A 24218-nucleotide genomic window follows, 5' to 3' on the forward strand; every position below is an offset into this window, starting at 1 on the left:
GTGTCTCAAGCTCCAAAGCAAGTCATAGATTGAGGAAAGATATTCAGGGACAGCTGGGGCAAGTTGCGTGTGAGATGTCGAAACCGCTTGGAATGTTGTGACGTGGATGTGTGAGACCACAAGGTGACGTAAGTGTTCAGAGGCAGCTTGCTTGCTGCAGATTGGTTGGCCCTGGAGCTTCAGCTATCCACTGAGTTGCATGTGAAAGCTGATAACCAGTGACGGGATGAGCTCCTGAGAAATGCTCGGGAAAGACGACAGGCGTTTAAAATTCGCCAGAGACATGGGTTTCGGATATCGCTCTGAGTGCTTGATAGGTAATGGGATGCCTTACTGATCTTAGACACATAGAGTGCTCTACTGGCTCTTCTCACTCCCAGTCACGTCCATTTTATGAAGATCGCATCTGGTTGGTGTGTCCCACTCGTCGCTGGTTGGACAGCATACTGCGCCTAAGTGGTGTTCGCAGCGGGTTATGCAAGCTCTTGTCACTCCCGCGTCTAGCATCCCGTCTAATACATTGACGATAACGACATGGAACCATTTCAATAAGTTCATCTATCATCAGTTTCAACGTACGATTTGTTAGAAAGTCCGTGAACCTAGCGGCTAATAAAACTCCTCGCCTTGGGCAGCCAAACAGAGCCTGTGCACAAAGGTCTCAAGCATTTCCAGGAGTAAACCCCCTAGCCGGATTGGGCCACAGGTAGGCGGGATCTGCGGGCCTTGGAATGTCAAGGGAGATGACTCAGTTGCTTTTTTAGCTTCTCCAGGATCCCCCAGTCCACCCGCCCGCGGTTCCTGCGTTGAGAAGGACAAGAAGGGTGGGTTTCATATTAGCCACCTTGCGACATCGAAGTCGTTCGATGAACATAGTGCCCCATCGCTCTGCGTTGAGGAATCTTTCTGTATCCGGCGTTGCCCCCTCCTCCTTGCCTTTCCAGTTGTCTGGCAAACCCTCCCTCGTTGGCCGGTCAGGGGAGATAGTACACGACAACCTCCTCACGACGCGACAATCTCCCGACACGACCATCATCTAGATCTCCTTCGTCGACGTCACGCAATTATGAGGGGCAGCTTCGACCCGGCCCGTCGAGATGCCTGAGCTACAACCAGGCCAAGGATTTCTATGCACCACTGCAAAGACGACTACACATCACCTTCATGATGGATGATTCGACGCACCCTCGCCCCTACCGGGCCCCTCGACGAGTTGCGACCGCACCGATTCCTTTACGAGCGGCCATGAATGCTGGCTCTCCTGATTCAGACAGCTTGGTCGAAACACTCTATAACCATCCCAATGCCAAAATCATTTCCTTTACAGCCTCTGGGAGAGCTCTCTCGAGGAGCCCTGGAGGTCCCGATGACGAACCAGGCAGCCTGTCATGGTCCTCACAGCTGGAGAGAACCATCGCTGTTGGTAAGTCCATAGCTCCCCGAAGGCTTCACGTTCAGTACTAATTCGCTTTTTAGGTCCATTCCGTATCTACCGAGCCCCCGGATCCGTCGCCTTCCTGAACTGCGGTTCTGCACTACAGCCCATTTTGCCCAAGAGCCAGTGCTGGTGCATCGACGAAGTGAATAGCAAATTCGTCTTACAGATTCGACGACCAAATTACTGGAGGATAGAGCTCCCCGTGCAGGACCCCGAGGATCAGACCAGAGCTGAGGCACTGAGGGGAGTTTTTGATAAGATACTTCAGTTTGAGAAGACCGAGTGTCCCTTCAAACGTTCGTTTACGGTCGATCTGCCAGAACGCCCCCAGACACCAGTCACGAGGAGACCTTGGACGCCCGTGCAACGATCGCTGCCTGTTACCCCAGCTTTTGATTCAATGTCTTCAGTGGGCTCTCGACGGTCTTCTTTTGTTGGGAGAGCGACCACACCTACACCTCTGAGCAACAGGCACTATCCCGACTTTTCAACAAGTCCTTTATCAAGACCTACTAGCTCGGCATCCTGCGCAGCCTCTTATCCTCAACTACAAGTGCCCAAGTCGAGGTCGAGGGCTCATACCGACAGCGTACAATCCAGCGACGATTTTCATACATCCATGTCCGGGGACGCATCGGAGTCACGACTTCGCAAACGGTCTCCGTCACCTGCCCTGATGTCCTCTCGGGCTGAAAGAGCCAGCCCCAAGCCACTCGACGCTGTATTGGAACGGCCGGCAGAACTCGATTCTTCGGATCCCTTTCTGCCCCATTCGTCAGGAACACGGTCGGAGTCACCATCGATTAGCGTGGCTAGGCATGTCGAAATGATTGATGCTATTCCGAGACCCGAAGTTGGCACAAAGAAAGTCGACAGATGCCCCTCATTCTCTAGCGAGGCCTACACAAACTCATCCGACGGTGGATCACCGCAGTTCTCTGCAACCTCTGTTTCGGACGAACCATCAGTATACGAGCTTCATGAAGGGTCAGGATATCGAGGCGGCCGTATGAAGGCTCGACTCCGACGGACTGCTGGCTTTACAATGTCGCGATCAGTCACCTTGCCACCACATTTGATGCTGGCAATGAATAAACCTTATCCATCTGAGAATGTTACCCCCACAAGCAAAGAGCCTGAGCATCCGGAAGCTGTGTCGCGCGATTCCGACAGCTCGGATAAGGATAACAAGCAACCTATTGTCGAAAAGGACGACAAAGTTGAACCCCAACATCGACGCCGAGACAGCGAGGAGTCGTTTCATAGTGTTGAGTCCTGGCATTCGTCCAGTGCTCCTGCACCACTATCTCCCCTAACATCTCAGCCAGATTCTCCTGTTGAGGAAATCCATGAGGAGAGGGAGGAGCAAAAGACTACCACATTGTTGAGCCCACTTCTCGAGACAGATAAAGCTCTAGAAAGCGCAAGCAGCTCCGGAATGCCATGTGCATGGGAGTCGGACGAGGACGAGGAGGACAATGTTTCGGCTGCGTCTAATTCCGCGCCAACAGCCTCAGACGAAGACTCTAGTATTGGTGCACTACCTGGAGATGCTAATGGCGAATCAACACCTCCATCCCACTCTCAACGTCCGGCCGCGAGGCACCGGGCCACTACAAGCAGCATCTCAGTAAGGCGACGCCCACTATCTCCACTGCCTTCAGCTGCGAATCTCTTTACACCACCCGCGGTGTCGACCACGGAACGAAGGACGTACAAAAGCAGATTGGAAACTGTGAAGAACCTGCCCATGGCCATCATCAGCAAGACTTGCGAGATGATAATTGGGCCCCCAAGCCACCTTATCACTCTCATGCTCAAGGTTGCGGCGAAAATTGTTGCCGGCCAGTGGAGGGGCCTGGTGTACGGGTACGGTGACGACGGAGAGCAGATACCCGTTCAATGGGATTATTCGGAAGGGGACTTTAGCGACTGGAGCGACGATGAGCCACACATTGGTTCCCACCACGATCACCATGAACACCATGGGCATCATGGACATCATGGGCACCGACGCCACAGCAGCCACGCCATGCACAGCCATGATAAGGAGGAGACAGCGGCAAAGGACGCAACGGCCGAGCGACCTGAATCCTCAGACGACAGCCGAAGCTGGGGGGTGGACTGAGCAACAAGTTGACTTGGGCGACATAAACCATGAGTGGTAATCCAGAGGAGGATTTTAATGACAACTGTACTATGTATATGGACGGACTGGATGCCCCAGCCGTGCACAGGACCTGTAATTCTAGAGATGGATGTTTGGTGGGGGATACGGAACGGAATCAGCCGGCGTTGAATGTTGCGCTTGAGATATATGGATGGAGTTGCAGCTTGACGTTCTCTTTCTCTCATTTTCATGGAATCTAGGCATGATAACAGAACATTAGCAATTTAATGCATATGAGTAACTGAGGACATCGTGAGAGACGACTGAGGCATATCCATATTCTTTCTGTGGTCGTGATGCCATACTGCGAATTGCAGACCAAACTCTTTTGAACGGCCAAGCCCAAGAAATAATGGCTAAGGCTTGCCGACTGGTCCCGAACGTACATCGTATTGGCCGTGATCGAAAGGAAACAGGTTCTGAGTGGTCTGTTTGGCGTCTATCGTCGGATCGACAATTTGGGAGGCTCATTGTTCGGGCAATGCGAGGGATACGGGGAAAACGAGAGTCACGAACCAAGTATAGGATCTCAGGGGACTAAGTACTCCTACAGCTAAGAAACGCGTGAAAGTACATGTCTGGGCTTGGTGCGGTACTTCTGCCTGATCTGCCTAGACCCGCCCACCTGGAGATCGTATTCCTCGCATCCAACGCGATTGGCCACCAGTGTCACAGGGCTGAATTGGGGATGATATTGCGAGTTGGCACTTTGATATTGGGGTTGATTTGAGTGTTAGTTCTCTGATCATGGCTGGCTATATAACCATGTCGAGTTCCCTTCGCTTGGTAGGGCAGAACGGTCAGTCTTGGCTTTATCATTATTGTGTTTGAGTAACACTCCAAGAATCCTGGCGGAGTTCTCTGTAACTTGATGACTCGAGTTCAGTGCTACACTAGATTGACATCATGTCTGACGGAAAATACGGCAAGTATACTCTATTGGGTCCGTCTATTCTTAAGTGACTAACATTGTTTCTATTAGTGGATGGAAGCTACTGGTTCTACGCCCCCAACAAAGGCGCGGCTATCTTCTTCTGCATCGCTTTCTGCGCTTCAGGATGCGTCCATGCATGGCAGTCTTTGTAAGTGATCCTACCATGCTACTGAATGATTGGAGCATCGAATTATGTGATTCTGACTATGTGATAGCCATTATAAGTGCTGGATATTGACACCTCTGTTCTCCTTTTGTTGCCTACTCTTCACAGCCGGCTTTGCCCTCCGCGAGTATGGAGCGTTCCACTATGACAACCTCAACATCTTCATCGCCAGCATTTGTATCACATACGCTGCCCCGTATGTCACCATGGTGCTTATGCTGTTCACGAAGACTGACATGTGAAACAGACCGCTCCTGGAGCTGCAGAACTACCACATCCTTGGCCGCATCTTGTACTACGTTCCCTACCATTCACCGATTCACCCTGGACGAGTCCTGACCACCTTTGGCTTCGTTTCTGCAATCATTGAAAGTCTTAATGGATGGGGTGCTTCTTATTCGGCCAACCAGTCATTGTCTGACAAGGCGATCGAAACGGGCCACGCGCTCATCAAGGCCTCGCTGCTTTTGCAAGTCATCGTATTGGTGCTTTTCGTCGTTCTAGCGACAGTATTTCACCACCAATGTATCTCAAATGGCGTGAGAAACGACCGGCTCCAAAGTTCGCTCATTACGCTCTACATAAGCACAACGTTAATCCTGGCACGAACCATCTACCGTATTATCGAGTACTTCAGCGTGGCAGAGCTCCGATACGGCCCTGGCTTTGACCCCTCGACAATAAACCCCGTTGTCCGATACGAGTGGTTCTTCTACGTGTTCGAGGCAGCTGTGATGCTGATCAACACCGTCATGTTCAATGTGCGGCACCCACGACGATATCTCCCCAAAAGCAACAAGATCTACCTTGCCCCAGATGGAATTACTGAGGTGGAAGGGCCCGGGTTCAAGGATCCCAGGCCATTTTGGCAGACGCTGATTGACCCATTCGATATCATTGGGCTGACGACAGGCAAGGGTAGGACGACGGAGAGGTTCTGGGAGACGAGCGATGATACAACGACGAGGGACAACAGTAGAACCAAGTCAGATATTGAGACTGTCTAGAAGGAGTTGTGGCGGCTGCGGGATGCAAGTGTTGTCAGACTGGGGGAGTTGGATAGGGGGGGGGGTGGAAGAAGGATGCTTGTTCTGGGGAGTTGCTGTTCACTGTAAGTTTGCGAATACCCTTTTCATTATCGTATATAGAACGAATCATGGTCTCTACAAACAGTCCGCAAGTTTCCCTTGTGGTCAATGACATGTAACCCCTTGATGATTTGGCAAGCGAGGTTGAATAAGTACCTGAAGTCGGCCGTCCTCTGCCCAATTTCCGAGAAATCCACGTGCGAGATCCATACCACCAGGCTAGGGTGCATCCATAGCCCCAACGTCATTATCGATGACAGACTGCGGCGCACTAAGAACAGGTGGTCGTGCTTTTTGGTCCCCGAACTGGTCGGATCCTGCGCACAGGGGAGTGCCTATCTGCCTAGGTACCTGACGTGAGACACATTTATAGCGACACCAGCTTGTGCCTCCTTTGCTCAACTCAGCCATGGAACTTAGAAGGAAAGACGAGAATTAGCAAAGAATCAAGATAGGCTCGATATACCGGCGGGTTCATCATGTGTTTATGTTTGAGCAAATGAGTCTAATGCTAATGCAGATTGCAGGATGCACCAAACAAAACCGCCATGAAAGCTCCGGGTAATCGGACAAATCAGAAGCGAGATCTTGCGAGCAGGAATGACGATGACCAGGTTGCAGCTATACACGAGACACATCCTTGATCCTCCAAAGGGGGCAGCATGAGGGCCGATGACAGGGAATCGGAGCCTTCGTCCCCAGTCGGCTAAGCAATAAGCTCGGTGAATCTGCAAGCCAGTGCTTAAATGTGCTTGTTATGCGTCTGCTACCGCGCGACTATTCGTCTCATAATCACAAACAGTGTTTCATCAAGGGTGGCTACATATGCGGCGGTCAACGGGACGAGGGCCCGGGGAAACAATTCTAGAATGAATGCGGTGGACGATCATGCTCTTGTGAGCACCACGCGCCTGCTGGCCCAGGCTTATTCTTCCTCCTTCCTTCTTACTGTCAGAGAAAGCCCATAATTTAACATCGACTACCTCCGCCACGCTCGCACTCACTCGTTAATCTCACCTCGGCCAAAAATAACACAGCTCGAAAGGCGGCTCCCTGTCCGGGAAGGCCTTCGCCACAGCCTGCGGCCACACTACGAGCCTCGATCATCTCTAGCGCATTCGTGGCGGGGGGCCCTTGCATCCTGGGGCGAGTGAGAGGGGGATCTGCCAATTACCGTCGGGTCTTCGCTCATCGCGCAGCCAAACACAGCTGTGCAACCTCAGCTGAGAAAGGCAAGCCTCTCTGTCTTCGCCACAAGCCTCGACTGCTTCTCTCGTGTAAATTTCCCCAACACTCAGGTGGGCTTGCTGTCCTGCGCTCGTTTGGGTCATAGCGGGGAGCTATTGGAATATTCACTCGTTATTGATTGATTAATTCTATCAAGGGACGTCATTTTTCAGCACGACACTGTGCCACCACAAAACGCCAAGGGCAGATCCTCGCCCTCCCCTGCTCGTGGGATCCCTAGCTCCTTCAGGTCTCCTCTAACAGGCTCCGCCGAAACAGGGGACTCCCAAAAGTCCCCCCCGCCAGGCATGTGCAGAGCTGGTGCTGGTGCTGTGCTGTATCATGCTGTGGCCAGCCGTGGGCGCCGAAAGACAGACCATCTCTCAGCTTTTGCGAGGTCAGGTGGCAAAGCAGGGATTGGGTTGTTTCCTCCGACCGACTCTGGTCTCCATGTCGGGCTGGAGGCTAGATGTTCCTCGCCATCCATTCCAAATCAAAACACTCTTGGCCATACTTGAGCAGGGCTTCGCCCCGTCTCTCGCCCTCATCCATTCTCTCGGTGTAATAACCTTATTGACCTGCCTCGGCTTGTTTGGGCACGCGAGCGCGACCACCCACTACTTGAGGCGGAGAACAACTCTAAGCCTCACTCCTGGAGCAACAGCCAGCTGCATATCTTCATCTCACCACCCTGTCAACGACTCTTGTCGTTCTCTTATCCTTCTCCCTCTCTTCTATCCGATCATCTCAAATACCCCACGTTCCACCTATTTTGTTGAGACTCCAACGTATTCCTTTGTCCTTTCTTTATCTCTTGGCTCATTGATACCCACAACGCCTCGCCCCCTCACTGAACATTCCAGTCGACACGACCAGTTCACTCCCGAAATTAACGCCATCGCCAACCGTTCTGGTCCAGGTCTCGTTGAAGACCTTCTTCCTCCCTTCTCTATCTAACAATCTTCCCACCATCCGTCATCATGGGGGACCGGCCAACTGTCTACGTCCACTTCGAGCTCGGGGTGTCATGGCCCAAGCATCTGTCGAAAGATCGCCACATCACATACATCTCAAAGAGCATGCGGGATCGAGCGAACCAATTCCCTCGACAGTTGCCTCCCGTGAATACCAACTACCTCGCCGCCCCAACACAATACCAGGTCGCCTACCAACAACCAGTACCACAAATCCAGGAGCCCCAGACCCGACCACAACATCAATTAACCTACTACACCAACGAGATCCCACCCAACACCTACAACAGGGACCCAGTAACAGCAGCCCCGGCACAAGCAGCCCAGTACCAGCCATACCAACCCGTCCAGCAGCAACAACACTACATCCATGAATATTACGCGCCAGTGGCACCAGTGCAACCCCAGGTGGAGGAGGAAGAGGTTCGAGGGAGTTCAAGGTCGATGAGTCGAAGCTCGCACGAACGGGGTCGATCAGCTCCCCCTCCATTCAACAGCAGTCCCTGGGATGTTGGTTCGGGCTCTAACACCCAGGATGTACCTCAACTCTGGAAGGCCTTGCCGGCAACCCCGAACCAGTACCGTCTTGGGGAGGATGACATGCCCTGGTCTACGTGGAATTTTCCTATGGGATACAATGAGAACGACGACGAGGGCGACGATGGTGAAAGAGGCGAGTCCCGTTCCCGCGAGGCCAGCATCCGAGCAACATGGGGACCTGAATTCCCCGGAGAACCCGTGCGTCGACCTGAATCGGATGACCGGCAACGAGGCAAGGCCAAAGATATCCAGTCTCTTGCCACTGCTCTGATGACAGTGGACAACGGCTTCGAAGATCAGTGGTGGTACCAGGGGCCTCGGCTTGTCAACCTTCATGGAACCGTGCTGGTGCCCACAGCAGTTCCCAAGTCCAGTTTTCACCCGGATTTCCAGCAAGGCTCCGTCGGATGGGCCGTATCCCGGGAAGAAGAGATGCGGCAAAAGGATATCCAAGAGCAATACCAACGGCAGCAGCAGAAGGAGCAATTGAAGAAGCAGAAGCAACATCTACAGCAACTGCAACAACACCAACAGCGACAACATCAGCAGCAGCAGCGACAGCAACAGCCGGAATCCTTTGTGCCATCGACTCCTTCTTTCCAGGTCGTGTCACCCCGGTCGAGCGTCGCCGATATCGTATCGCCCCTGAGCGAGTACCCGAGTCCTTTGTCGAGTTATGGAGGCCTTCGACGCTCGTTGACCACAAGGTCCGATGAGCTTCACATGTAATAGATGGGATATCTATTTCAATGAGCCGTGATGCTCATTATTATCAGTCATATCACAACAGATTGAGTTGTGAGGAGGACGATCTGAGCCCCCTGATCTACATGAGGAAGCATGGTAGCGTAATTGTGCATGGAATTGGCGTTGATGAGAATTTTGGATACCTCTGCGAATGAATTAATCAAAAGCTGCCACCCATTCGATGGCTTATTTGTCAAATGCACTAAATTTGCAAATTGCTGACCGCGGTGTGATGTGAATTGCGTCCTTTTTCACCTTGCAGCTTAATGCGTCAATGCTAAGCCGGCCAAAGCCGATGACGAAGTTGGAAAATCTTCCATGTTTTTACGTGACAAAGTGGGACTAAAGCCAACTGACGTCTCAATTTTGAGAATGACAGAAGATGACCAATGCGAGGGTCCTCACCACACAATGGTCATGAAGGGAGAGGTGATTCGCTTAACACACCGGCAAGATCAAGGTGAGAGCCATCGCTCGCCGGCAATGTCATCATGGTGCAGCGGCCAAGGTGAAGCTTTCACCGACGGGTACTTCGGGAGTAAACTCTTAGCCTTCCATCTTTCCTTCCTTCCTTCCTTCCTAAACTCACCTGATAGGGGTGGCAGCAGTGGCTCATCGGCTCCACGAGGCGGGAGAAGCCGGCTGCGATTGGCTAAGTCGGCTAAGTCGTCGGCCAGCGGGCAGTGGAGCTGTGCCTTGTAGCCAATCAAGAGCTGGCGGAACCCTTTGCTCAGCCGGACATGTACCTCCTGGGTCGTTCTCTGCCACACTACGCCCTCTTCGGGACCTCGGTGTACCTCGTTATTGGTACTTCCGCGACCTGGCTTTTTTTGCTCCCCCAAAGCTTGCCGAGTAACTTGTTTGTGGGTGGAACATCGCGAATCATTGTCCGGGTCTGCCTCTTCGTGTTTCTTGCTCTTTTTTCCCTCCTGACCTCTTCTTCCCACCCCCATCCACGTTCAACACTCACCTGCGATTCCTCCTCGCCGCCTCCCTTCCCGCATATCCTCCTCCTCCAAATCCTCCAAGATGCTGTCAAGAAGCATAGCTACCGCCGCCCGAATGGTGCCGGCTCGGGCGCTGCGGCCCCGTTCGCACCCTCTCGTCATGCTTCCCGCCATGATGCAGACCGTCCGCACTTATGCCGATTCCGTCATCAAGGTCCCCCAAATGGCCGAGTCCATCTCTGAGGGTACTCTGAAGCAGTTCTCCAAGAGCATCGGCGACTATGTCGAGCAGGACGAGGAGATTGCCACTATCGAGACTGACAAGGTATGCTGCGGCATCTTTCGCGCCGTGCGCGCCAAGACGGGTTCATTGACCTTTCTCCGCTAGATTGACGTCGCTGTGAATGCTCCTGAGGCTGGTACTATCAAGGAGTTCCTCGCCAGCGAGGAGGACACCGTCGTTGTTGGCCAGGAACTTGTCCGCATTGAGTTGGGCGGCGCCCCCGCTGGTGACAAGAAGGAGGCTCCTAAGGAGGAGTCCAAGCAGTCCGAGTCCAAGCCTGAATCAAAACCCGAGCCCAAGCAAGAGACCGCCCCCGAGCCTAAGAAGGAGTCTGCTCCCGCCCCCAGCAAGCCCGAGCCTCGACAGGCTGAGAAGAAGGAGTCGAAGCCCCAGCCCGCTGCCACCACTGGTGGCCCCTCTCTTGGTAACCGGGAAGAGCGCCGCGTAAGTTGACCGGGGTGGTCCCATTGAGACCGGTACTAGGCTCCTCGTTGAGATTGCTAAACCTCTACGCAGGTCAAGATGAACCGCATGCGTCTCCGAATCGCCGAGCGCCTCAAGCAGTCCCAGAACACCGCTGCCTCGCTTACCACTTTCAACGAGGTCGACATGTCCAACATCATGGACTTCCGCAAGCTGTACAAGGATGACGTTCTCAAGAAGACCGGCGTCAAGCTTGGTTTCATGAGCGCCTTCTCCCGCGCCTGTGTTCTCGCTATGCGGGACATCCCCGCCGTTAATGCTTCCATCGAGGGCCCTGACGGCGGTGACACCATTGTCTACCGCGACTACGTCGACATCAGCGTTGCAGTTGCCACTGAGAAGGGTCTGGTCACCCCCGTTGTCCGAAACGTTGAGGCTATGGACATGATTGGCATTGAGAAGTCCATTGCCGACATGGGCAAGAAGGTACACTTTGCTCATTCTAGCCACATTTGAGAGGTAGCTAACCACATCAATTAGGCCCGCGATGGCAAGCTTACGATCGAGGATATGGCTGGTGGTACCTTCACCATCAGCAACGGCGGCGTTTTCGGCTCTCTCATGGGCACTCCCATCATCAACCTTCCCCAGAGCGCCGTTCTCGGCCTCCACGCCATCAAGGAGCGCCCCGTTGCTGTCAACGGCAAGATCGAGATCCGACCCATGATGTACCTGGCTCTTACCTACGACCACCGTCTGCTGGATGGCCGGGAGGCTGTGCAGTTCCTCGTCAAGGTGAAGGAGTACATTGAGGACCCCCGGAGGATGCTTCTGTAAGGAGCAAGGCCCCGATGTCCGGCTAAATAATACCCTATAGACTATGATCAAGACCAAGTCTCGTCAAAACGGCTGGAGATGTCTTGGCTAGTGTCTATTGTATAATACAGACGAGAAGGTGTTGCCCATGACCCGTTCCCAAGTAGTTACTGTTCAAGATCCGAAGAACTCGAGCCCATTCGCAACACTGAAACCCGAACCAATGCGACCTTAGGCCGCACGCTATCGATCGTCGTGATGAGCTTAGTCATTCCCCTCAACTTCGCGCAGGGGTCCTCATACATGTACGACCGGCCGTACAAATAAGATCACGTGATATATCATACGGCCGGTCGTACAAATAAGATCCGTTATGTAAGCCCGCCAAGGTGCGTGAGTAAGAGATCCTCTCCTTCATCTAATAAAGCAGCCTTGATGCGTGCAATTGAACATAGTGACTGATTCAGTAGGCATAAAGCTATATAGCTACTCAATGAATCATCTGTCATCCATTGGCGTTGGCTATTGGCAGCGCATCAGGCTGCCCGAGGCTGTGAAGCATGCCACGGCGATGACGACGATGTAAGTGAATCACCTCAACGCGTGAAATATATAAGGCAGGGACTTCTCTACTGAAAGATGCTCTCTATTCTCATACACAACACCATCATCAAGATGTATAACCGTCATTAGAGCTAATGTCGAAACCCTCCTAATATCCCGATCTTCGTGGATGGCACTGCAACCCCAGCAACCAGTGCACCGAGCAACCAGTGGGTGCTAGCCCCCATCGCGAATAACTAGCATGTGGAGGCACCGGGGCGTTATAACTATAATGCAGTACTTCCCTTCCCGGTCCGGCCTTGGTATGCTCAGCATACCTTGCCCACAGATGAGAGGTCGGCCAGGGTATATCTCGATACGAACCCCGGGTCTACTGCAAGAGCCCTTGTCGCCCGATTTCCTCCTCAAGGGCAACCAATTGTCGTCGATTTGATGGCATGGGGATACGAGGCTGCGGGACAATGGCATGTTGCGTGGTTCAACGAGGCTCTCAATCAACAGTATCACCGCCCTGTCCCTGATGTAACTCCAAGGTGGACTCGCAGCGGCCTTGAGGCCCTCGATAGAGAGTACCGCGGTCTAAACAACCACACGTACACAGGTCTCGTGTGGCCAACGCCTGCTACAGGGATGACGATGCACCTGCCAACTATCCGGGAAGTAGAGCGGACAGGGATCTATATCTAGAATGTTGACCGGAATGGCTATGTGACGTGGGTTTGGCAGGGTATACAGTAGATAGTTCAAAAGGCCATGTTATGGTGTTGTTGCTATACCGTGACTTATTATATATATGAGTGATGACCAAGCCCACTTTATGCTGTATATACACTCGGCCATAGCTCTGTTCAATTAAGCCATTGGGTTACCATAATAATACTCGGAGATTAGTATTTTCTTTATCTTTATAGTGATATATATGAATTACGTGCTATATTATTCCTTTAAATGTTAATGGGGGGGTTTCCCATTTTGATACCATCTCTCCTGTACTTGAAGATCTTCCTCGGCCGCATTCCATATTCCCTGCATACCTCGCCGCCCCGAGAAAGGCTGCTGTGCCATCTCTACCCCTATATTATGCTTAACTCGCTCGTTCTCAGCCTTATCCCAGTCTAGATAACTTATCTGCTCCTCCTTGGTCCACTCTCTAATACTTCTTCCCTCCTTGCAATGTCTCCCCATCTGCTTATAGTCAAGGCACCAGTCATATTCCGCTCTGCTATAGCGCATTGGCAGCCCCATAGCCTTCCGATATAGTTGATTGGTCTTTGGGGCTCCCCGACGTAACGTAGTATACTAGGCCGCTCGTGATTCTTTATATCTTTGATAGATAGCGCGGGGGTCACCAGCTCGCAATACAGGCGCCTCCGTAGTAGGTGCCGGCGTAGCTGCCGGGGGGGATAAGACCCGGATTGTTGTATGTGTTGTTGTATGTGTGGTTGTAATAGTCTCGGAGACAATAGAGGCTCCTGACGGGGACCCAGGCGATACTGAGCGGGTTATAGAGCGACTGGATGTATGCGTTGTCGTGTGCGTTGTCGTCGTAGCTTAAAGGGGGGGGGCTGGTTCCTGAGGAGGAGGTTCGAGTAGATGGTCGTAGCGCAACGGGCACACTTTAGCGTTCATCCTATGGCTAGTCTGATGACATTTTGAACACTGTGGCGGCGCCCTAGGTTGTGATGCTCTCTTAATGGCCTCAAACGCAGAAGGCTCACGCTGCGTGCTTGACGGTGGCAATGTCGAACTGGCTGCCAGGCGATCAAATAACCTGCGAGGCTTAATAATAAGCTCGGGGGTTCCTGAGCGCTGGAGGCGCCAATGTGAATAGAAGTGATATAGCTAAAGGGGCTGACCTTCTACTAATAAAGGCCGAAGGCTATGAGCACAAGGTAGTCCAAGAGTCATCGTGAAGACCCCTGTACACACGGGAAGCTCCTTTAGTAACCGTGCCCATTGAGCATTAACCTTCCGCAGGGCCTCATATGATACCCAGCCGCAGATATTACCAAATAATACCCCAGAGATATCAAGAGGTATAATAATCTCCTGCCTGGCCTGATTGGCCTTAAGTTCAGAAAGCTGATTCGATAGAACAAGCTTAATGATCCTCCAGGCATCAAAGAGATCAATCTTGTTGTGCTTTATGTGGCTCTTGATAAGTTGATGGATGCCCTTAGCCCGTGATGTAACGAATTGCCCCAAGTGAAGGTATCGGTGAACCCAGGCCTTGATGAACCTCTCCTTGTGAGGGTCTAGCCAGGTCTCCATAATATAGCTTATCTCTTTAACGTACAGGGGAAGATAACGCTTCTTCTATTTCTCAAGCCTCTCGTTATAGATATCCTCAGTGGCTGAATCAACGATCTCGTGCCACATATCATAGAAATCCTTCCATTCTTCTTGCCATTGAGTATTGCTTTTATCTCGAGCAAAGGCGGGCTGACAATGTGTCAAGATAGCCTTATTAATATGCCATAGACATAAGATCAAGGCTGACTTAGGGAAGCAAGAAGAAGAGGAGATAGCATTTATGCAAGCAAGGCAGCGATCCGTGAGTATCACAGAAGGGAGAGCTACTCCATGAAGCTGATACATATACCGCAACTGTTCAAGGACCCAGGTAAAGTCATCTTTTTCTTCGCCGCTGAGGAAGGCAAATGCAATACAGAAGGATCGTTGACAAGCATCAACACCAACTATATCAAGAAGGGGCATCTTATACTTATTGGTCTTATATGTATAGTCTAAGAGAAGCACCTCAGGGTATAGTTTGAGGTATCCCAGTGACTGTGGGTGTGCAAATAATACTGCCACGACCCTGCCACTCTCGTCGAGCCGGATTTTGTTCCAGAAGCCGTCGCCGTCGAGCTGCTCAGCAAGGGCGTGTATGCTGCTTTGACCCCGAGCAAGCTCTCGCTTACTCTGCGCAATAGAGTTGTAGATATCCTGCTGCGTGGCGAGTGTATCAGAGGTCATATGTAAATATGACCTAATCTCGCTTGGCTTAACGCCAGAGATGGCCATTTGGCGGACTGTTGATTTATCTGACTGTGATAGTTGGCGATGTACTGGATGTGCCACTGGCGTAGAGCTTGGGCTGTGATTATGACGATGAAAGCGAGGATCAGGGCGATGCCGTAGATGCCATTGAGTCCTACATAGGCTCTCTTTCGCCGTGACAGAGAAGAGGCATCCTATACGGCGTGATGCGGTATTCCGTAACCGTTTCCCACCAGCTGGAGGGGTTCCTGCACGATCACATATGAAGGTAACGTGAAGTCTCCCATTCGCAGTCTTTGAAGACCGCTGGGAGATAAAGGCGTAGCCTCGTGGCGCTGCCCAAGCGTTGATTGCTGCGGTCAGCTCCTCTCGTGAGTTAAATTGACCTTCAGGAGGAAGAGCATCATCGGGGAAGCCGTGAGAGTCGTCAATTGTAACCATTGTAGCAGGGATCAGGCGAGGCAACTAGAATTGATACCATAGAAGCTATCAATCGTCTTCCAAGAGGGCGAAAATGCGGTGTGTGGCCCCCTTGCAATGTGGCCACATATCCCTCTTACATAACGGATCTTATTTGTACGACCGGCCGTATGATATATCACGTGATCTTATTTGTACGGCCGGTCGTACATGTATGAGGACCCTTCGCGCAGTCATCTGAGTCACTCGTCTTGACACTTGACCCAAAGCACGCAATACACCTTCACCACATGACCCGTCAGATCACGATGGCTCCTCCAAACAGCGCTCTTTTCGTCATTGATATCCAACACGACCTGGCGGGGGATCCCAAGACTGAGATCCCACATGCCGCCCGTATCCGTGATGCTGGAGAGGTCATCCTTTCTGCCGCGCGTGGTATTTCTCAAACTGAGGGAGCTCAGCCGCCTCTCATAGTCTTTGTGCAGCACGAGGAAGCCCCTGAGGAGGGTCCCCTAGTCAAGGGAAGCGATCCATGGAAACTTGTCTTTGAGCCGCAGACGAACAATTCTAGGGAGATTCTCGTGCCCAAGACCACTCGTATGGCCCATGGCATTTCTCTTTGTGAATTCGATATTGATGAAGCACAGGAGACACGTTCAAGTCAAACCCGGGACTCGCTGAACAGCTGAAGGCGCAAGGAATCGAACATATCGTGGCGTTTGGAGTCCAAAGCGACTGCTGTGTATTCGAGACAAGCAAAGGTGCCCTCGAGGCCGGGTTTCGACTTACGCTACTGCAAGGAGCCCATTCGACTTACGATTCCAAAGAGGGCACTGCACTTGAGATTGAGACGAGTATTGAAGATTCATTGAGGGCTCTTGGTGCAAAGATCGTTCAGTTTGAAACTGCGGTGGGCGGCTGGAAAGAGACGGGGAACTTGGATTTTTGATTGAATAGATATCTACAACAACTAGAATTACAAAACCACATTCCCACCACCAATGAACTCCTAAACTCCTAGCTCCCATGAGTATTAGTTGGATAGGCAATGATGGTCATGTCGTGGTGTCTGACTTAGCGAAGCTGCTTCTAGAGGAAAGCTTCCACTCCTTTGGGACCATAGTGCTATACCAGACAAGAGGACCTTGGGCCGCCACTTATCTTCCAAGTAAAATCCACGCTCAGGAACGAGGAATTGGAACCTGAAAGGGTCTGGCTTTTGCCCGAGCCGCTTCCATGAGACCGTGGCCTTGGGCTCTGCTTCTTCGTTAGCAACAGCAGGATCACCGGATAGGGCGCTTTCCTCCCCTGGGTCCAAAGACTCCCTCGTCTGCTCCGGGTAGAGCCTCCACTCATAAGGATAGTGTCTGTCGGATACCTGAGCCTTGGGTGTCTTCCTCCATCTGCAAGATGGATTAAGGGGCCAAGTGTTTGGGTTGTACTCGGCTTGAAGAGTTCTCGTACGAGATTCGTCCAACGGGACGGCCGGTGACAACAAGGGATCATCCATTGATGGCCCGTTGTACACCTTGATAGACCTCCTGTCGCCTGTGAGGCCACCATGAGAGGTGACAGCAAACATCTTGCGGTTAGAACTATCCCCGAGATAGAACTTGGACGAAACCTCCTCTGGATCGCAGTAGTCTGTCAACGTCTGGGGCAGAGAGACAGGTGGAGCCACTTCGATCATCATCTGTGGCTTGTTGGGGGTCTGCGCCTCCGAGGGCAGAGCAGATGTGTTCTGAGAGTTGTTCATGCTGGTTGCCATGTCGTCGGCCTTGGGTGTTTGGTTTCCTGTTGGTATCGTCGTAAGCACAGTATAGTGGTAGTTTGTCGTGGAGAAGTGTTTTGAGATTACGACATGATTCACCGGTCGAGGACGGGTTAAGTAATGCACAGGTTGAAACCGAAACCCCTGAACGGGATCTCCCTAACTTTGTGGTTGATACAGTCTGCTCACGCGATGAACAAGCCATCATGACTGCAGTTGGTATTGTGTAATACTTGTTCAGGCACCAGAATGCTCTCCGGATCTACATTAATCCAAATATGTTCTGGGTGATAGCCTTTGTGAGTGAACGATTGAGTTCCCTTTAAGGGGTCAAACAAAGAACGTGAATCTTTTAATTTCCCCAGCGGGAAAACACACCATAAGAGACCATTTTCAGAAGCAATCAAGTACAGGTACAGAATTATTAGTAACACTCTGGGGAAATATGTACAACCTTTGATCACCTAGCCCGGGAGCTCATCCGTAGTCCTCGTTGAGGAACGAGCCTGCAAAGCGTTCACTTGCGTCTCAGTCTCCATCCGTTTCATTAAGATAGGGAAGAGCAACATGGCTTGGTTGTGTGTAATATGGACACAAAGAGCGCCACTAATAAAAACTTATACTTCGGTCGTGCCTGAGCTCGCGGATTTTGATAACGAATGGACCAAACTAGCAGCACGGCAATATTAGCAGCGTTTGCCTCTTATAGCCTCATCTGCAATATCTGAGAATTGTTTTATGATCAGAATTTCTGAAGCGAAACAGTTTGCAATTTCAGCTGCCACGGACTCGGAAGACAGCACGGAATTTTCAATGGTGACCGCTACACTGGACTCCCCAGGGCAAAATCATACATAAGTGCAAATTTTAACGTCAAAAACACCTCTATCATGTCTAAAGTCGTCCTGCTTTAAAAGAAATATAAGCGGCCCGGGTTCGATAACTGTCATCGTGAATGAAGCCTCAGCTCAACTACCTGATGCAACCAAGTGGGATGTCCTACTGGACAGAAAGGAAGTAACATTGCCAAGGTATTCAATTTATGGCTTTACATACGGAGATGCTGGTGACTCAGATTAAGAAGCTAAGCAGATGATCTGAGCTTCTTGCAGCCATTCTCCCGCTCAGTCCCTCAGTGATGGTGGCTCAGATCTCACATGCCCGGTTCTTGATGACCAGGACTGAAGCGTTCTTCAATTGGATCCTCACACCGAAGATAAGAAGGCCTTTATGAGAAATTTGTGAAGAATACCACGCCAAACTTCTTGAGTAGGCAGACAATCAGGGCCGTCTTCCAGGGTGGACAAGTTGATCGTTACGGAAAGGGTCATATAGATGAGACTTTGAAGGACCCTAACCCCTTTCCTATATTGTAGAGCAAGCAAACGATGCGTGTCTTGCCAGGGATTCGGATAAAGGCCTTTCATGTGTACTTCATGTAAGTAGGCTTGGTGTGTTCGTGTCATTGAATCTCGGCCCGAGATTCGAAAAGTGGGCCGGAACTCTTCGACCGGCACTTCCCCCCCCCCCCGATCTCTCTTTGATCGAGCTGATGTCCATTTCCATTTCTTGTATCAATCTTCGGCCCGTTGATCATAGGGTCATGGCTCCGTCGACTTCCACCCCGTCCAACTTGCATCGTGCACCTGTGTAAGCTGTGTGTGCTTGTTGCTTAGTTCCCTGCTAACCCGGGCTTCAGAGCATGCCTCAAATGCCGGGTGGCAAAGGTCCGATGCCTCATCTCCAAGGACTCGGACCGATGCAACCGCTGTATCACCAACAATCATGTTGACTGTGTCTTTTGTCAACCGAAAAGGGCCAAGAACAGAGTGCATCCACACTCTCGACGCCTGAGGCGGACGACCCTTGCCTCTGAGGATGTTGCTGCACAGTCAACGCTGGCGTCACCAACAGCTGATGATACAATCTCTGTACCCCAACCCCCAACTCCCGTCAGCTACGAAGCTCTTGGTGTCGGCCATGTTCAGCAGACACTCATAACTCCAGAGACTCGAGCAAGGATCGTTGCCACTTTGGCAACGCTCAATGGAAAGAGAGGGGCTCCCTTCAGCTTCATCACCTCAGGAGATCGGCCAGCTTTCAGGGCCAGAACTGGGCCAGGGGACTCGATTCAGGCTACAGCCCAACAATCACATCCCTCTGAGCATTCTCAGGCAGCTACGCCCTCATTGAAGCTGTCTTGCCTTTTACGCCCCTTGATGACTGGCCCCCGAACACAAACCGGCGACGATAGTCAACAGCACCCGCCTCTGGTCAAGATGCCCAGCTATGTCGCCTCCATGGCACTTGGCGAAACAATCACGGACCCAATAGAGGATGGAATTCTCGCCCTACCAGCATCCGTCGCACTGTTTCAACACTTCATGCTCGAGATGAACGCCAAGTGGGAGTATATCCTCGACCCCCACCTGGACACTCACGACAGCGTCAGGCAACGGAGTCGCTTACTCTTTGCCACAATACTCTTTTGCTCCTCTAAATTTGTAAACTTCGCCAACGGAAGTCTTATCTCGACGATGGACCCTTTCCTTCAGAGTCGTCTGTGCAGCTTGGCACGAAACTTGGCAATTAAGACTTTTGCAGTTGGCGACAGATCTATCGAGACAATGCAAGCCTTCTACTTATTGGTCTGCTGGAAGGATGCAGATGATGACATTTCGTATCTTCACAGCGGATATGCCTTCCGTATCCTTCACGACTTGGACCTGGATCAGACTGAGGGTGACAGCCGCCAAGCAACGAGGTGCAGAAGAGCTTGGCTTGCATTATTCCGACAGGACAAACAGCAAAGCTTATTCTTCATGAGAAGAGCCACGCTCAGTCTCGGCGACGAAGACCCTCCCTTTGTTGGCTACCTGGACACTTGGTTGAAGATGCCGCACGCTTTGCCATTTGACTTTGTCGCTTGCTGTAGCGCTGACCTGCGGCGGATTCAGGCCAAGCTGCGTGTGATGATTCAGAAAGCTTCATCAACAATGCTGCCTTGTCTTTTAGAACTTATGGATTCGGAGTTAAACAGGTGGAAGTCAACGTGGCAAAACCACCTTGATGGAGAAGGCCGGCTGCATCCCAACGACGACCCGTCACTGGACCAGAGGCTTCTATACCCTGGAAAGCACCACCTCAATACACTCATGGCACTCTGGGAAGATAGTGTGAGGCTGAATGTTGCTTCTGCTATTCTTCGGCAGGCACTGATGGCCTCCGTGGCATCGTCCCTCTGTTCCCGGGGACAGCAGCCGCCCCCGTCTCTTGGCCTTGATCTACCCGCCATGGAAGAAGTCATTTCTCCTGACATGCCTGGGATTAGTAGCAGTGTCGAGGGTGCATTTGGTACTTTGCGCCACTTGCTCGCATTTCCCAGCGAGGATCTCAGACGAGCTCCTGATTCCACTCTACTTCTCGGCCCGAACGCTGCTCTGTTCCTATGCCTGCTATTGTGTCTCCCATGCACAGGTATCCTTGGTCCAGCTTTTCAGAAGGCAGCAGTTCGTCTCATTCGCGATGTAGCCCGGCATGCCAGCCAGGCAATACAGTCGCCCCAGGATACAGTAGCCCTGGTCTCGGTATATCTCGACTCTCTTGTCAGCTTGCTCGGTCCGGTTGTACCGCCTCATCTGACAAGCTCTCATGAAACCCTGGAAACCTTTTCAGCAGTTGAACTGCCACATGCACACTTACATACAGCGGACTTCGACGTTAATAAGACTGCGATGGAAGCAGCGCCGGTTCTGGTGGGTGGAATGGGTGGGATTGATGGCCATATGGGGGACGAACACACGATGTTTAACCTCATTCATGAGCCTGATCAGATGCTACATATGCAGAGTCTGGCAAATCTATTAGATACCAGTTTCTTTTCCCCGATAGAGCCGACATCTATGCTACTAGATATGGATAAGGATATATAGTAATGATAACTTTCACCTAGGGGATGCCCTCTCAAACCATAACACTAACCCTAAGATGTTGCAAAAAACCTAGAAGCGAACTATTTAAGTGCAATAAAGGAAATATTACCTTCATATACCGGGCTACAGGCTCCCTGAAGCACCATCCTCGCGCCTACTAGCCGCCTTTTAGATAGAGATCCAGAGGCCGAGATCGATGAGGAAGCCCCGGGTGCTGACGAGAAGCTCTGTTGCTATTGAGTTACGTCGGGCTTCGTTGACGCTGGTAGTGACTCGCTGGGCAGTCTACACTCCCTCTGCCGAGAGAAGTACAGAAAGTATACAAGCTAAGCCAAAGTCCATTTCTATAATTTAGACAGGGCATGCCTAGAACCCAGGTTTTGGTCCAAGCCGATGACTTGCATGGAGGAGCGAGGGAGTTGACTCGGCCCGAGAATGCCAGAGGTCCACGATGACGCCGAAAGAAACCCTATGGACAAGCGGGTTTCTCAGTAGAACAAGGAAAACTTTCGAATAAAGGATGGGATTTATAGTTTAAGTAATTCGAAATGTTGATTTGACACTGTGAGGATACAAGCAGGATAAAATGTGTAAGAGTGTTCTGTAAGAAGTGGCATCAGCCCAGCCTTCTGGCTAATTAGATCGGCATGTCTATGGATGCATTCGCCGGGCCGAGATAAAAGATGGTGTAATCTCTTATTATTACTTCAATTCGACTCATAAGCTGCGGACGCATCCAAGTTTCTCGTTCAGTGACAAGTACACAAAATGTTGTCCATGACCAGGCAGAGACTTGGTCTTGCTACGCGGCAATTGACACTTGCAACTCCTCCACATACGATCCGATCAAAGTCAACTTTCACACGTCTCACGGCCTCCTGGGGACACCCTTTTTCTAAGCATGGGAGGGCTGCCTATGCTGTCGGAGGTAGTGGCGTAGCAATCTTCGCATTGGCTTTGGCAAATCGAGAGGGAACCGGGTACCCAAACGACTCATGCGATGCGAAGGCTCTCTCAACTGTCCCGTTCGGAAAGCTGGTCTCCGGTTGGCTGTAGGGACCACCCAAATATGGACTGTCAAGTGCTCATGACTGACCAAATGTACACAGGGCTTTCGCCTTTTGCTCTTCGCCAGCTTGGGTTGACATGAGCGAGACACTGTACTCCACCTTCTCCAACATCCCCATCGTCTCCTCCGTTTCCCATGCATTCATAATGCGAACATTCTTCAACCAATTCCTTGGTGGAGAGACAACCGAAGAGTGCGTCCCGAAAATCGAAGCTCTGCGAAAGAACCATGTTGGCACCCTCCTTGGCTACAACATCGAGGCCGAGTTGGACGGGTCAAGCAAAGACCCTCAACTGATCCTGGCCCAAACACAGCATGTGCTGTCTTCCATCGAGGCTCAGGGAAAACTGGCCAAACAGTTCTGCCCGGACACCCGCGCCACTAGTGGTGACAACCGCTGCTGGGTTAGGATCAAGGTGAGTGGTTTGCTACCTCATCCCGTCGCTCTTGAACATGGCTCCAATGCGATTCTGGAGGCCAGACGGCAAAAAGGACTCGACAAAGGCGTTCCGTACCCGGGCTTGCCACATGATGGGGATTGGGAGGCTGCACTGAAAGGAAAAGACGTCGCAGATTCAGATCGTGAACAGCTGCTTAGTCTCCGAGCTACTCTAGAGTCCCTTGTCAGTAAAGCACGAGACAATAACGTGCGCATCGTGATTGATGCCGAGCAGTCATGGTACCAACCTGTTATCGACAGTCTGACCGACGAGCTCATGCAGAAGTACAACACTCTGGACGGACCAGCCACGTGCATCGCATCATTCCAGGCGTACCTACGCAGGTACCCTCAACTTCTGGACCATCAAATTCGTCGCGCTGATGAGAGAGGCTACAAGCTACTCTTTAAACAGGTTAGGGGGGCGTACATGGTATCAGAAGCGGAAAGATGGCGAGCAGGAGGTAATGATGGCGAAGGGCCGGTCTGGTCAACGAAGGAAGAGACAGATACAAGCTTCAACTATGGTGTTGAGAAGACGCTCTCTACGATTGCTGATCAGTTGCGCTCGACAGGCCACTCGAGGATCGGGGTAGTCTTTGCTACCCACAATTCCATAAGCGTTGATGTTGGCATTAAGTTGATGGAGGAACATGGCCTGGCTCAGAGGGAGACTGGGAACGAGAGACTTTGGGTGACAAATGGAGCTGCTGGGAGCATCGCCTATGCCCAGATATACGGTTAGTCTACGGTTTGGTAATATTGATTGCCCGCTAACTTGCCTTAGGAATGAAAGATGACTTGACAAACAGGATAGCAGGATCTCTTGCCTCGGAGAGCGGATTGCCTCTGGTGGTCAAGGTACGTTATGCTGAGCGGCTTGAGAGCCTGAAGTTCTGACTTAGTACCGGGGACAGTCCATGAGCTACGGAGACTTGAGGGAGTGTCTGCCATTCTTGGCAAGGAGGGCAACCGAGAATAGGGCGATTCTAGAAGGAAGGGGGGGAGCAAGTGCAGAGAGGGCAAGGCTGGGGCAGGAGATATATAAACGTATATTACCTTAAAGTACGGGCAAGTAGTATATGTATAGCTAGCTATGTAAATAAGACTATAGAATTAGCACCTATCTAGCTATAGAAATAGGATTTACTAAATAAGAAATAATATAATATATTTAATAAGTAAGCTATATAGATAAATAAGCTATATATTTTTCTTAAGCTATAAGATTAAAATTATTATAAAAATAATATAAAGTATTTAA

The 24218-nt window shown here is 51.4% G+C and overlaps 6 protein-coding genes across 6 annotated transcripts; all 6 read left to right on the forward strand.

The window, feature by feature from the left end:
* Positions 1 to 1164: 1164 nt before the first annotated feature.
* NCS54_00508700 (Inheritance of peroxisomes protein 1) lies at positions 1165 to 3566 on the forward strand (the record flags this gene model as incomplete). Its single annotated transcript, XM_053150603.1, has 2 exons — positions 1165 to 1423; positions 1477 to 3566. 2 exons carry the CDS (start codon positions 1165 to 1167, stop codon positions 3564 to 3566), a joined length of 2349 nt encoding a protein of 782 aa, XP_053006578.1.
* Positions 3567 to 4514: 948 nt separating this feature from the next.
* On the forward strand, positions 4515 to 5715 carry NCS54_00508800 (Hypothetical protein; the record flags this gene model as incomplete). Its single annotated transcript, XM_053150604.1, has 4 exons — positions 4515 to 4551; positions 4591 to 4690; positions 4758 to 4904; positions 4956 to 5715. The coding sequence occupies 4 exons, from the start codon at positions 4515 to 4517 to the stop codon at positions 5713 to 5715; spliced, it is 1044 nt and encodes a 347-aa protein (XP_053006579.1).
* A 2288-nt stretch (positions 5716 to 8003) lies between these two features.
* On the forward strand, positions 8004 to 9266 carry NCS54_00508900 (Hypothetical protein; the record flags this gene model as incomplete). Its single annotated transcript, XM_053150605.1, has 1 exon — positions 8004 to 9266. The coding sequence occupies one exon, from the start codon at positions 8004 to 8006 to the stop codon at positions 9264 to 9266; it is 1263 nt and encodes a 420-aa protein (XP_053006580.1).
* A 1047-nt stretch (positions 9267 to 10313) lies between these two features.
* Positions 10314 to 11774, forward strand: NCS54_00509000 (Dihydrolipoyllysine-residue succinyltransferase; the record flags this gene model as incomplete). Its single annotated transcript, XM_053150606.1, has 4 exons — positions 10314 to 10556; positions 10620 to 10958; positions 11031 to 11423; positions 11478 to 11774. 4 exons carry the CDS (start codon positions 10314 to 10316, stop codon positions 11772 to 11774), a joined length of 1272 nt encoding a protein of 423 aa, XP_053006581.1.
* A 4274-nt stretch (positions 11775 to 16048) lies between these two features.
* Positions 16049 to 16692, forward strand: NCS54_00509100 (Isochorismatase domain-containing protein; the record flags this gene model as incomplete). The annotated part of the gene is made up of 2 exons (XM_053150607.1): positions 16049 to 16340; positions 16391 to 16692. The coding sequence occupies 2 exons, from the start codon at positions 16049 to 16051 to the stop codon at positions 16690 to 16692; spliced, it is 594 nt and encodes a 197-aa protein (XP_053006582.1).
* A 5969-nt stretch (positions 16693 to 22661) lies between these two features.
* Positions 22662 to 23854, forward strand: NCS54_00509200 (Proline dehydrogenase; the record flags this gene model as incomplete). The annotated part of the gene is made up of 2 exons (XM_053150608.1): positions 22662 to 23694; positions 23742 to 23854. 2 exons carry the CDS (start codon positions 22662 to 22664, stop codon positions 23852 to 23854), a joined length of 1146 nt encoding a protein of 381 aa, XP_053006583.1.
* Positions 23855 to 24218: the final 364 nt, after the last annotated feature.

The sequence above is a fragment of the Fusarium falciforme genome, chromosome 4 (assembly GCF_026873545.1).
Source record: "Fusarium falciforme chromosome 4, complete sequence".
NCBI classification, from domain to species: Eukaryota; Fungi; Ascomycota; class Sordariomycetes; order Hypocreales; family Nectriaceae; genus Fusarium; species Fusarium falciforme.